Source organism: Haematobia irritans, chromosome 3, assembly GCF_050003625.1.
Source record: "Haematobia irritans isolate KBUSLIRL chromosome 3, ASM5000362v1, whole genome shotgun sequence".
In the NCBI taxonomy this organism is placed as follows: domain Eukaryota; kingdom Metazoa; phylum Arthropoda; class Insecta; order Diptera; family Muscidae; genus Haematobia; species Haematobia irritans.
In genome coordinates, this window is record NC_134399.1 from 182,993,929 (window position 1) to 183,009,181 (window position 15,253).

At 32.4% G+C, this 15,253-nt stretch overlaps 1 protein-coding gene and 1 long non-coding RNA gene across 8 annotated transcripts in view; one reads left to right on the forward strand and one right to left on the reverse strand.

Annotated features, from left to right (window-relative positions):
* LOC142229586 (uncharacterized) overlaps window positions 1–15,253 on the reverse strand; it is a 436,426-nt gene that overhangs the window by 311,882 nt on the left and 109,291 nt on the right. The gene's annotated exons all lie outside the window — the stretch shown is intronic.
* Nna1 (Nna1 carboxypeptidase) overlaps window positions 1–15,253 on the forward strand; it is a 403,238-nt gene that overhangs the window by 284,653 nt on the left and 103,332 nt on the right. For 4 of the 7 annotated variants that reach the window (XM_075300150.1, XM_075300154.1, XM_075300152.1 and 1 more), the window contains exons 4-6: window positions 8,429–9,681; window positions 12,303–12,449; window positions 14,671–14,797. In XM_075300150.1, the coding sequence (XP_075156265.1) occupies window positions 8,429–9,681; window positions 12,303–12,449; window positions 14,671–14,797 (1,527 nt within the window). The remainder of the gene's footprint in view (window positions 1–8,428; window positions 9,682–12,302; window positions 12,450–14,670; window positions 14,798–15,253) is intronic. The other 3 variants (XM_075300155.1, XM_075300151.1, XM_075300156.1) reach the window with 3 other exon arrangements.

Consider the following 15,253-nt stretch of genomic DNA (forward strand, 5'->3'; position numbering starts at 1 on the left):
ATCGGTCTATAGTTATATATAGACGATCCCCAAAAATAATCTACCAAAATTTTATTAGTATAAAAATTTTTGTCAAAATGTTATTACTATACAAAATTTTGTCAAGATTTTATTGCTATAGAAAATTTTGTCAAAATTTTATTACAATACAAAATTTTGTAATGTTTTTTTTTTCTATAGAAAATTTTGTCGAAATTTTATTTCTATAGAAAATGTTGTCAAAATTTTCTTTCTATAGAAAATTTTGTCAAAATTTTATTTCTATAGAAAAGTTTGTCAAAATTGTATTTTCATGCCAAACTTGGTCCATATCGGTCTATAGTTATATATAGACGATCCCCAAAAATAATCTACCAAAATTTTATTAGTATAAAAATTTTTGTCAAAATGTTATTACTATACAAAATTTTGTCAAGATTTTATTGCTATAGAAAATTTTGTCAAAATTTTATTACAATACAAAATTTTGTCAAGATTTTTTTTCTATAGAAAATTTTGTCGAAATTTTATTTCTATAGAAAATGTTGTCAAAATTTTCTTTCTATAGAAAATTTTGTCAAAATTTTATTTCTATAGAAAATTTTGTCAAAATTGTATTTTCATGCCAAACTTGGTCCATATCGGTCTATAGTTATATATAGACGATCCCCAAAAATAATCTACCAAAATTTTATTAGTATAAAAATTTTTGTCAAAATGTTATTACTATACAAAATTTTGTCAAGATTTTATTTCTATACAAAATTTTGTCAAGATTTTATTTCTATAGAAAATTTTGTCGAAATTTTATTTCTATAGAAAATTTTGTCAAAATTTTATTACTATCGAAAATTTTGTCAAAATTTTATTTCTATAGAAAATTTTGTCAAAATTTTATTTCTATAGAAATTTTTGTCAAAATTGTATTTCTATTATGTCAAACTGAATTATATACGTATTTAATCGGCCTCTTTTTGTTTAATATATATAATTGAGAAGACGGTGTTAAGAAGTTTTAAGATACCTTGCCACAACACAAGTAATTCGATTGTGGATGACAGTCTTTAATACAAGTTTCTATGCAATCCATGGTGGAGGGTACATAAGATTCGGCCTGGCCGAACTTACGGCCGTATGTACTTGTTTTTCTCTATTATAATTTGGATTTTTGAAAATATTTTTATTTATTGACGTTGTGAAAAGAAACGCAAAAGAAAACTAAAGAATTCGGTAAATCAAATATATATCCTAATTGTTCTTTTCGAATATTTTATTAAGTCGTTGCCAGATTTCAATAAAGTAAATCCTCGGTGAAGATGGAAATTCCCATCGAAACGTAGGATACAAATATGAAATAAATTATCTTTTATTTACATAAACTTATGACCTTGAAAACCTAACTAGAAACTCTAGAAATCATAACAAAACTAAAATACAAGAAAATCGATATATTTTTCTAAATAGGAACAATTACACTCAAAAAAAAGTGAACTCTCTATTTCACTAAAGCCAATTAAACTTTACTTTAGTTCATGGAGTAATTAAGTTTGGAGACAGTTTCCTCTACTCTAATAATTTTTTGTGTACGTTAGTTAAATTAACTAAAACCGAGACAAAAATATACACAAATGAAAGATAAAGATTAACTAAATTCGTGTCTTCCACAAAATAGTTCAATATTTCTTTAAATTTGTAAAATAAATTTTACTGCAAATGCGTACATCATGAACTTCGTATATCACTAAAGACATTCTTGCAATTTTGAACTCCAATTTTTACCTTCAAACTACAAAATTTTCTTTAACAAATAAAAAAACTTAATTATGTCTAATAAATTTTCTTCAATTTGCCGAAAAATATTTACTTATTTTTATGACATCGGCGTGATGCCAGCGTTTATTATACTGTTTAGTTAAAATTTTCTAAAAATATTCAAAATTTTCTAAAATTAACCGAAATTTTTCTTCCTGGTGGGTTCACTGTTTTTTCAGTGTAAGTGTTTAATAAAAACCGCGAAAATTTTCACTCATTTTCTTTATTAAATTTGTGTTCTTAGCCCTCTAATGCCCAATCGCGCCTTTAGGCGGGCTTAGTTAAATCAGGAGGCTTTTAGTAAAACACACCTTAAGCCAATAAAAATGCTTCAAATAAAAAGTAAACGTAGTTATAACTGTTCAAGAGGCTTTGGAACATATACTGAATTTTACAGTATAATTTTTTCTTGTGTAGGGTTCTTGATTTTGTATCGTAAACATGGAATATTTGATTAACAAATGATTGTATCTATTATTTTTTAATTAAAGGATGATACGGTCAAAATTTGGTCAATATAAACTTACGTATTTCTTTCAATTTTGCATTTAAAAAACCGGAACACCCCTCATTTTGAAGGTGTGTGTGTGTGTAGAACGTTGCTCCTATTTTGGTTTTGGAATTCACTCTTCAGTTGTCAAAATGCCGTCCAAGCAAGAAGAGCAGCGTATCAAACTTTTGCTCGCGCATCGCGAAAATCCGAGCTACTCGCACGCAAAGCTGGCATTATCGCTAAAAGTTGCCAAATCAACCGTTACAAATATAATTAAAGTGTTTGGGGAACGTTTGTCGACAGCCAGGAAGTCTGGATCGGGGGGAAATTGAAAACCGGAAGCCGCTGAGACCATAGATAATAGAAATACATAGATGTCCCTTGGGTGTCAAACTAAGTTTGACAGTTCCGAAGATTAAGAATAAACGAAGAAAATCAAGAGAATTGAGAGATTTTTGGTACTCTTTTTAACACAACAGGGTGTTCTGTAATAAAAAAACTCCTCATAAAAAATTAATTGTGAATGGACAACGAATACAAAAGAATCTCTCTTAACGAAAAAAACCAAAACGAAATGTTTTTGGAACTGACACATTTTTTTTAAAGAGAAGAGTGGGACATCTATGTATTTCTATTATCTATGGCTGAGACGACAAAGAGAGTTGCCGGTAGTTTCAAGCGAAACCTCTCTCTCCGAGATGCCGCAAATAAGCTGGGTGTATCGTCTACAACCGTGCATCGAGCCAAAAAACGAGCCGGACTATCGACTTACAAGAAGGTAGTAACTCCAAATCGCGATGATAAACAAAATACGACGGCCAAAGCGCGATCCCGGAGGCTGTACACGACGATGCTGACGAAATTTGACTGCGTGGTAATGGACGACGAAACCTACGTCAAAGCCGACTACAAGCAGCTTCCGGGACAGAAGTTTTATACGGCAAAAGGAAGGGGAAAGGTAGCAGATATTTTCAAGCACATAAAACTGTCAAAGTTCGCAAAGAAATATCTGGTTTGGCAAGCCATCTGTACCTGTGGCTTGAAAAGCAGCATTTTCATAGCTTCCGGGACTGTCAACCAAGAAATTTACGTGAAAGAGTGTTTGAATAAACGTTTGCTGTCTTTCCTGAAGAAACACGGTTGTTCCGTACTGTTTTGGCCGGATTTGGCATCTTGCCATTACGGTAAAAAGGCCATGGAGTGGTACGCCGCCAACAACGTGCAGGTTGTTCCCAAGGACAATAACCCTCTCATCACGCCAGAGCTCCGCCCAATTGAGAAATACTGGGCTATTGTCAAGCGGAACCTAAAGAAGACCAAAAAAAACTGCTAAGGACGAGCAGCAGTTCAAGGCAAACTGGCTATCTGCGGCGAAGAAGGTGGACAAGGTGGTTGTACAAAATCTGATGGCAGGTGTCAAGCGTGAGGACCGGTAATTCAGATTTGGAAAAGCGAAAGCCTAACTGAATATTTTTCCTGAATTTTATACTAATTGAACTTGAAAAAGAAATTTAATTTGATTTTTTAAATAAACGATTTCACCGATTTACACGCGTTTTCCCTTGACCAAATTTTGACCGTATCGCCCTTTATTCTCCAGATCCGACCCCCAGCAACTTTTTCTTGTTCTCAGACCTCAAAAGGATGCTCGTAGGGCAAAAATTTGGCTGCAATGAAGAGGTGATCACCGAAACTGAGGCCTATTTTGAGGCAAAATCGAACGAGTACTACCAAAATGGTATCAAAAAATTGGAAGGTCGTTATAATCGTTGTATCGCTCTTGAAGGGAACTATGTTGAATAATAAAAACGAATTTTGACAAAAAAAAATGTGTTTTTCTTTGTTAGACCGGGAACTTATCAGCCAACCTGTTATCTATTATTTTTTAATTAAAGACGTAACTATTTGCAATCACATTCTTAATTGACTATATGTTTTTATTTTGATTAAAAAATTGATTGCGTCAATTATATTTTTTATTAAAAACAAATAAGGAAAGTCTAAAGTCGGGCGGAGCCGACTATATTATACCCTGCACCACTTTGTAGATACCATATCATATCCGTCAAATGTGTTGGGGACTATATATAAAGGTTTGTCCAAAATACATACATTTAAATATCACTCGATCTGGACAGAATTTGATAGACTTCTACAAAATCTATAGACTCAAAATTTAGGTCGGCTAATGCACTAGGGTGGAACACAATGTTACACTCAAAAAAAAGTGAACTCTCTATTTCACTAAAGCCAATTTAACTGTATTTTAGTTCATGGAATTATTATGTTTGGAGAAAGTTTCCTCTACTCTAATAATTTTTTGTGTACGTTAGTTAATTTAACTAAAACCGAGGAAAAAATTTACACAAATGAAGGATAAAGATTAACTAAATTCGTATCTTCCACAAAATATTTCAATATTTCTTTAAATTTGTAAATTTTACTACAAATGCGTTCATCATGAGCAATTTTGAACTCCAATTTTTTCCTTCAAACTACAAAATTTTCTTTGACAAGTGAAAAAACTTAATTATGTCTAATACATTTTCTTGAATTTGTCGAAAAATATTTACTTATTTTTATGACATCGGCGTTATGCCAGCGTTTGTTATACTGTTTAGTTAAAATTTTCTAAACATATTCAAAATTTTCTAAAATTAACCGAAATGTTTCTTCCTGGTGGGTTCACTGTTTTTTCAGTGTAGTAAAATAATATGGGGAAATATTTAAATCTGAAGCAATTTTAAGGAAACTTCGCAAAAGTTTATTTATGATTTATCGATCGATATATATGTATTAGAAGTTTAGGAAAATTAGAGTCATTTTTACAACTTTTCGACTAAGCAGTGGACATTTTACAAGGAAAATGTTGGTATTTTGACCATTTTGTCGAAATCAGAAAAACATATATATGGGAGCTATATCTACATCTGAACCGATTGGCACGCATAGCTACAATGCTAGTTCTACTCCCTGTGAAAAATTTCAACTAAATCGGAGCAAAAAATTGGCCTCTGTGGTCATATGAGTGTAAATCGGGCGAAAGCTATATATGGGAGCTATATCTAAATCTAAACCGATTTCAACCAAATTTGGCACGCATATCAACAATGCTAATTATACTCCCTGTGCAAAATTTCAACTAAATCGGAGTTAAAAATTGGCCTCTGTGGTAATATGAGGGTAAATCGGGCGAAAGCTATATATGGGAGATATATTTAAATCTGAACCGATTTCAACCTAATTTGGCACGCATAGCTACAATGCTAATTCTACTCCCTGTGAAAAATTTCAACTAAATCGGAGCAAAAAATTGGCCTCTGTGGTCATACGAGTGTAAATCGGGCGAAAGCTATATATGGGAGCTATATCTAAATCTAAACCGATTTCAACCAAATTTGGCACGCATATCAACAATGCTAATTCTACTCCCTGTGCAAAATTTTAACGAAATCGGAGTTAACAATTGGCCTCTGTGGTCATACGAGTGTAAATCGGGTGAAAGCTATCTATGGGAGATATATTTAAATCTGAACCGATTTCAACCAAATTTGGCACGCATAACTACAATGCTAATTCTACTCCCTGTGTGATATTTCAACTAAATCGGAGCAAAAAATTGGACTCTGTGGTCATATGAGTGTAAATCGGGCGAAAGCTATATATGGGAGCTATATCTAAATCTGAACCGATTTCAATTAAATTTTTCACACTTTACTGCACTACTAATTGTACTCCTAGTGCAAAATTTCAAACAAATTGGGCCAAAACTCTGGCTGCTGGGTCCATATTATTGCATATCGGGCGAAAGATATATATGGGAGCTATATCTAAATCTGAACCGATTTCTTTCAAAATCAATAGAGTTCTATTCTGACTCAAAGTAGTAACATGTGCCAAATTTGAAGGCGATTGGACTTAAATTGCGAACTAGACTTTGATCACAAAAATGTGTTCACAGACAGACGGACGGACAGACGGACATGGTTATATCGACCCAGGGACCCAACCTGAACATTATTGCCAAAGACACCATGTGTCTATCTCGTCTCCTTCGGGGTGTTACAAACATATGCACTAACTTATAATACCCTGTTCCACAGTGTGGGGCAGGGTATAATTAATTAATTTTTTAATTAAAAAGTTTCTATCATTGATGTAATTGACTTAATGTTTCTAGTTTGATTAAATGAAGAAAATTTCAGCTTCAATTAACTTTTTAATTGGAAATATTTCGGTGATATTTTTTTTCTGTGTAGCCAATAACAAAAGTCTTTTTTTCCAATATTACCACTTAAAGAATTTTTCATTTACATTAGAGCTTGTCATGTTTAGCATATCACATTTTATTTAATTTTGCAACCGAATTACCAACAATGTCATTCCGTATATTTTTTTAAGAGTCTATTTCCTTTACTCCCAAAAACCAGGAACACTACCCCTACTCCATACCACATTAGAACGAAGAAGCAAGGAAAAACAATCAATAAGATTGATAACATCGAAAATCCGATACATCATTCTAAGCTGTTTGGCAAAGATTGAGTGAAATTTAAAAATTCCTTAGCAAAAAAGAAATTCCCTACACCTTTTCCTCTCTTCATAAATCCATAACAAAAAAAAACACATGTGTCGTATGACTAACATTAATTGAAGAATCATACAAAATTCTAGGCTGTTGTTTTAACTGAGTTTGTGTGTTTCCACGCATGGAAGAACTGCATTAGAACACAATATAACCGGTAGTTGTGTTGGTTAAGTGAATGCTTGTTTCTCTTGCTAACAAAATACTCTCTGACAGCTAAATAAATACATAAGCAAAGTGCCTACTCAACTGCCATACATATGTATGTAAGAGGCAGCTACAAACAAAATTAAAAGGCAAAATAAAACAGCAAAACAAAACACAACCAACTGTGGTGGTACGACGACACAATATTTCTATGAACCAAAAAAAAAAACTACAAAAAAAAACGACCAAATAAAACACAACAACCTTAAACTTGTAACAAAACGGATGTCTTACAGCAACAACAACGATTCTAATGGCACTTGTAGTATTACACACAAAGCACTGAAATGCAATTATAGACACGAAAAGAAAATATCGCCAAGAAAAGAAATTGTCAAAAAAAAAAAACAAATTTTGTTGGCCTTTTCTAACATATATGAAACTGGTTTATAAATAAATTGAATTTTTTTATAATTATAATAAAACTATATAAAATAAAATATAATAAAAAAATTATAAAACAAATATATTAAGTATATTAAATATTAAAATATATTAAAATGTATATAAACCAGGGATGGAAAATGCAGTACTATAGTACTTTTTTCAATACATTTTCACCCCGGTCAGTACCGTAGTACCCCCGCGAAGGATTTAGTACCTTTTGTGTAGACATTTTTGAGTCGATATCAGATTTATGGTACAATGGCTTTGACAAAATATTTTAATATTTTGAGAAAGTCTTTATCAACTTTATTTGCTAATAGTCTTTTACAAATATGGCAAAACAGACATGTTCATGTGGGAAGAAAATCTCGATTTTGTAAAAGACATAGTCAAAAACAGGATTTTATTGAACTTCAAGAATGTTTTAGTCGAAAAAAGAATGCGATTCTATATTATCGATTTTTTATTTCGGTAGAAAATGTTGTCAAAATTTTATTTCTATATAGAATTTTTGCAAAATTTTATTTTTATAGAAAATTTTGTCAAAATTTTATTTCAATTGAAAATTTTGTAAAAATTTTATTTCTATAGGAAATTTTATTTCTATAGAAAAAATTTTGCAAAATTTTATTTCTATAGAAAATTTTTATTTTCTTTAAAATTCAGTCTCTTGACAATAATCTTCCAGTGAAATTTTTGTTGAAATTTAGTAAAAAGTACCTTTCCGCTCAAAAAATACCTTTTTTGTACTTTCTTAAAAATTGTATTTTCCATCCCTGATATAAACCTAATTTGGTGCTCCTCATACCGTACTACTTTCAAACACCTACCAAATGTGATTTCTAAGACCATGCTTTCCAAACTAACAATTGTTCCGCATAGTTGGCTACATGCTTGCAGTCTAATCCCGGCAAATTCCTAACTAAATTAATATAATAAAACCAAACACCTTTTTTTTAAATTAGGATAAAAACTCGAGGCGATCATCACATAAAAATCATGATGATGAGTCCAGCGATTCAGATGTTTCATCATGTGAATCACAAGGTTCTACACCAGATCTCAAAAGTTCAAAACGTTTGCAAAAGAATGCCAATATCATAACACAAATGTTAACAACATTAGAACCAAGGTCATCGAGTAATTCAAATGGAGAAGATGATGATGACGACGATGATAGTGATAACGATGAACAGGGCGATGATGAGGATAGTGGTGGTGGTGGTGGTGATAAAAAACCACTATCATGGGCCGATGAGAATCCTGTAACTGAGGAACAAATCGATGATATATGGGCCAATAAATCACCCGAATATAGAGCTGCCACACCCACCTATATACGACAGCAATTTGGAAAAGATGTCTTTGCCCAAAAATATGGCAAGGTTGGAAGTAATGATTTAGCTTCAATGCCTATAGGATTTGAAGAGGAATTAATGGCAGGCTTGCAAATTGTACTTAGTAGGTCTACAATTGGTGGTGACTCACTATCAGAAGATGAGAAGAAAAATCAGCACCATACACCTCCCAATGAATCCGACACAGAGAACAGAAAACACTTTTCCTCAGAATATGCCAAATTGAAAGCCAATCCTATATTCAATTCTGATATGTCCTTGAATCTCAATGAATTGACTCAAAGACCAAGACAAGAATCCTCCAATCTCCAAAGTTCAGAAAATAATAATTGGCCCAAAATATCAAAGAAACCCCAAATTAATCCTGATGATCAAATCCCTTTATGTCCTTCCTCCCGATGCTCATCAAATCATTCGAATAAATTTCAAAATATTTCTTCATCCTTAACTCGAAATCCCAATGACACCAGCACATCCTGCTCTTATGCACCCTGTAGTTGTAGTGAAAATCAAAATTTTAATTCAATTTCAAATCAGTATAATTGCCAAGCAAATCAAGAAGACTGCCGTCCGCGTAGGACGCATAACAGTGATACAAATTCTAAATCTCATTATTTACCACAGTTTAGCCGATCAGCCGTGGGTGGTTCGAAATTTCTAACCAACTGCCATCCCTATAATCCCGAAGAATATGATGGCCTGGAATTCGAGTCACGTTTTGAATCAGGAAATTTGGCCAAAGCCGTACAAATTACACCGGCCTATTATGAATTGTATTTGCGTCCCGATCTCTATACGAGTCGTTCACGACAATGGTTTTATTTTCGGGTACGAAAAACAAAGAGGAATATGTTGTACAGGTAAGTGGGTGAAAAATGGATGGAGGGATTATGGTAACTAAAAAAATTATTTAAACTATGCCTTTTTAAATTATGCTTGTAATCATATTTTATTTTCTCTACAAAAATTAAAATGTTTTTGAGAACCACATGGTTGGCAAACCTACTATATCCAAATATTTTTTTTGGAGGATAATTATCATAATTCTTGCAATGTTATTTGTTTGTCTTCAAATACTTGGTTGCCATAAAACACCATTTTATTCATAAAAACAAAACAATATGGTGTTTAATTATATATTTTTTTAAAATTATGTTTGCGATCCTATTTTATTTTCACTACAAAAATTAACATGTTTTGGAGACCATTATAGTTTCTTGGTGAGAAAACCTCAATGCTTTTGGAAAACATTGTCGGGAGAATAATTATCATAATTGTTGTAATAATATTTGTTTGTCTCAAAATATTATTATGTTTGCCACAAAACGATATTTTATTGACTACAATTTTTGGTGTTTAAAAATAATAATGGTTCCAATCATATTTTATTTTCTCTATAAAAATTAAAATGTTTTTGAAAATCATATATTTTATTGGTGAGAAAACTACAATGCTTTTGGGAAAAACATGATAGGTAAACCTTCTACAAATATCCATTATTTTGTGGGAGAATATTTATCATAATTGTTGCAATAATATTTGTTTGTCTTCAAATATAATTATGTTTGTCATAAAACGCTATTGTGTTTAAACTAAAACAGTATGGTGTTTAAAATATATTTTTTAAATTATGGTTCCAATCATATTTTATTTTCTATACAAATATTAAAATGTTCTTGAAAACCAAAAGATTTATTTGAAAAATAAAAATTAGTAAACCTAATATAATTATTCATATATTGTGTTAAAAAATACATTTTTTTTAAATTATGGTTGCAATCGTATTTTCTCCGCCAAAATTAATTTTTTTCCTGAGAACCCTTAGATTTATTGGTGAGAAAATCACAACGCTTTTGGAAAAAATATGATCGGCAAATATACTACAACTATCCAATATATTTTGGGAGAACAATTACCATAATTGTTGCAATAATATTTGTTTGTCTCCAAATATAATTATATTTCTCATTAAAAGCTATTTTATTGACAAAAACAAAATAGATAGGTATTTAAAAATGTTTTCCATATTTCTTTTAAGTATCATTTGTTAGATGAACATTCGAAAATTGTTCAGCAATAATAATTTTTCTACAGAAAAAATATTATTGCTGAAAATTCTGTAGATAAATTAACAGGTTGGCTGATAAGTTCCCGGTCTGACACATAGATGGCGTCGCTAGTATTAAATGCATATTCTTTTTATATAGTACCAACCTTCAAATGATTCGTGTCAAAATTTGATGTCTGTAAGTCAATTAGTTTGTGAGATAAAGCGTATTTTGTGAAGCAACTTTTGTTATTGTGAAAAAAAGGAATTTCGTGTTTTGATAAAATACTGTTTTCTGAAGGGAAAAATTACGGTGGAAGCAAAAACTTGGTTTGATAATGAGTTTCCGGACTCTGCCCCAGGGAAATCAACAATAATTGATTGGTATGCAAAATTCAAGCGTGGTGAAATGAGCACGGAGGACGGTGAACGCAGTGGACGCCCGAAAGACCGTAAAATGAAGTTGATCGAGATAACAGAGGCCTTAAAGATATCAAAGGTACGTGTTGGTCATATCATTCATCAATATTTGGATATGCGGAAGCTCTGTGCAAGTTGGGTGCCACGCGAGCTCACATTTGACCAAAAACAACAACGTATTGATGATTCTGAACGGTGTTTGCAGCTGTTAACTCGTAATACACCCGAGTTTTTCCGTCGATGTGTGACAGTGGATGAAACATGGCTCCATCACTACACTCTTGAGTCCAATCGACAGTCGGCTGAGTGGACAGCGACCGGTGAAACGTCTCCGAAGCGTGGAAAGACTCAAAAGTCCGCTAGCAAAGTAATGGCCTCATTTTTTTTTTTTGGATGCGCATGGAATAATTTTTATCGATTATCTTGAGAAGGGAAAACGGCCCCATATGAAGAAGAAAAGTGTTGTTTCATCAAGACAACGCACCTTGCCACAAGTCATTGAGGACGATGCCAAAAATTCATGAATTGGGCTTCGAATTGCTTCCCCACCCACCGGGTTCTCCAGATCTGGCCCCCATCGACTTTTTCATGTTCTCAGACCTGAAAAGGATGCTCGCAGGGAAAAAATTTGGCTGCAATGAAGAGGTGATCGCCGAAACTGAGGCCTATTTTGAAGCAAAACCGAAGGATTACTACCAAAATGGTATCAAAAAATTGGAAGGTCGTTATAATCGTTGTATCGCTCTTGAAGGGAACTATGTTGAATAATAAGAACGACTTTTGACAAAAAATTTGGTTTTCTTTGTTAGACCGGGGACTTATCAGCCAACCTGTTAGATGCTCTTGGTAAAAATCTATATTATTGAAAGTAAAAACACTATGTTTCTTTAGTCTTCCATATTGTTTCTTTGAGTGTAGATATATTTTTTTTTAATTTTTATGCTGTTTTTAATCCATTTCCCAATTGAATCTATTTTCTTTTTTTTTTTTTCTTTGATCCTCTTTCGATTTCAGATTTTCCATAGTGAATTTAATCAAATCGGATAGTTTGTACAATGATGGCATGCGTCCCCTTATGTACTCCACCCATAATGCCAAAACAAAGAATGAAGGTTGGGTGCGTTGTGGTGACAACATCTGTTACTATCGCAATGACGATGAGTAAGTTCAACAACATACCAACAACGCATATCGCACCTTGTACATATACACATATGGGTCATTCCATGATCGGTATATAATATTTAATTTTCAGGACTACATACAGGGCAGCTGCTATGTTATGCAATAAAGCTAAGCACTATACTTTTGTCTATTTTTTACTTTTATTGTTGGAAAGCAAAGAAAAATGTCGAAAATAAAATAACATGAACATAAAATTTTCGGATCAGTTTAGAGTTTTTCGAATCTGCTACATTTGGCACGAATTATTCGTGCCAATGACCGGCAATGTCATAACAAAAGTAACTCTGCCGTATTTGGATCATTCCTGAGATGATCAACGCTATGGATTTTTTAAGTATCAAGCCTACCCTCCAAAATTGCGCAGAGGCAAAAATCCAACGTATTGAGATCCAGAGATATTAATGGTCATTGTGTGGTAGAAATGGGGAACTTCATTCTTAAGCCATTCATGGTTGACGCGTGCTGAGTCCTGGTGGAATGTCCATGCACCCACAGGACGAATATGATCACCTCCTACAGCAAAATGTTATATTTGTATGGTAAACATGTCATTTTCTGGGACATTATGTATCTGATTTCGACAACCATTTTATCTTTGGCTGTAAAATAAAATTTTTGCGACAAAAATGTTCCATTTCCCCAACTTTGCTCTAAGAGATGGTCATATTCCTTCTCTGTCTGAAGGAAATGTTTGCGATAATACTCGGCATTTATTTTGAAGAAAACGACCAATCGAAGGTGTACTCTGGTGACCAATCGAAGATGTACATTTTCAGTTGAATTTTTGGCAAGTAAATCCGCCATTTTGTCTTTTCACATACTGCTCATTTTGGAATGGCTTTTCATTGAAAACTAAAATCGGTAACTGGTCACTTTAGTGCTACTACTTGGCTGTTCCCAGTCTAACTTTCTTCTACATCGACAAGCTCTTGCACCCTTTGGAACTTCAATGGCTTTAGTCCAAGCTAATTTTTCAATATATGGTGCATTCGTTTTGGCGATATGTTCGCCTCACGAGCACGAGAATACTGATTAAATCTGTCCTTCACTTTTCGAGTCATAGCTGGTGTTGTTACCGGTTTTTTCGTCCACTTTTTTGACACGATTGATCCCCGCGCAATGATACGAATTTAAAAGATTACTTTGTCGTTGACACATGAAGAAAAAAAAACAGAAAAAACGAATAATTTCAAACTTGGTCCTAGTACTAAGTAGAAAAAACTCCAAATTAAAAGAGAATTGTGTCTTAAATTTATCCTTACTTCAATTCTCCGCTTCTTTGGCTCGGAATCAATACCCGAATCATTAGAGTAAAGAAAAATCGTTGGAACCGTTCATGCTATAAAAACCCATTTTGGTGTTTAGGCGAAACTGAGATTGAACCCATGATCCTTTTGGCCTTGCTAACCATTGCAGCACGGAGGCTCATGAACTTTTTTGCAATACATATCAGCCACATTGTAAAAATGTTTATTTTACTGTATAGTTGACATTCATATGGAATGGCCCATAAGCTTTATATCACCCACTTTATGCCCTTGCACACCATTATAATTTGGGTTAAGTACATAACAATGGAAACACGTTAAATGCATACAGACAATACAAACTCACATGTCTGACACATATGTGTCCTACACACACACACACGCATACAAACACCTTTTTATATCCATGAATTGCTATGGAAATCCTTTTCTTTTTTGTTTTTCATAAAAAAAGAAAGGTGTAGCTTGTAATTAATTTCATATAAAGTGCAATATTAATTTAATGGCACTTTCTTATTGCGCGCTCTTAAATGAAAACCAAAAAATCCGAAAAATACATCATGGCTTGCTATTTGGTATTATAATGAGCTTTTTTTCTTTTTCTTATTCTTCCTTCCTCTTTTCTTCTTCTTCTTCACACTTTCTTTACTTAATATTTTCTTCTACTTCATATATTCTATGCTGTCTTATGTACATCAATTATGTCTTATCTTGTTTTTTTTTTTTTGTTTTTCCTCTTCAACTCAACAATTTATCATTTCTTATTAATGCATAATCGCTGTCTGTGTGATTAATGTTGGTCTTGTTGCTATTCTCTATTAACTCTGTATTGGTGGTGTTGGTTTATGTCATCGTGTTTGTATTTGTGTGTGTGTATGTGTATGTCTGTATGTTTTGTGTGATATAAATGTCGTGGTATTTCTTTTTAGCAACCAACCCAGTGAGGAGGAGGAGGATAATTCATCCTATACCCTAACATTTAATGTTGAATTTCAGAATGACAATGATACCGTCTACTTTGCACACAGTTATCCCTACACCTATAGTGATTTGCAGGTAAGATATGGGAGTTTATAAGAAGAATTCTCAGTTATTATTCGAGAATAAATTAAAAAATAATAAATTTAATTGCAAAGATTATTTGGGTTCAAGTAAAGAAACAAATTTCACGAAAAAATTTCCAATTAAAGTCTTAATTGAGTTTTAAAAAATATTCAATTAAAAATTTTATTGATTCAACCAATTTTTTAATTGAAACAAATAGCAATCACAAAAATTAATAGTATCAATTAATTTTTTAATTGAGTCTATTAATATTTTAATTGACTTTCAATTAATTTGTTTTATTGATGCTATCATTTCTGTGATTGAAGACAATTCAATTAAAAATTAATTGGATCATTTAATGATCGTGATTGAAGACAAAAAATATTTGTTTTTATGTGTAAGTAAAGTACACTAAAAAACATCCTTGACATTAAACATTTTTCTCTGTACGCTTGTTAGATAAAT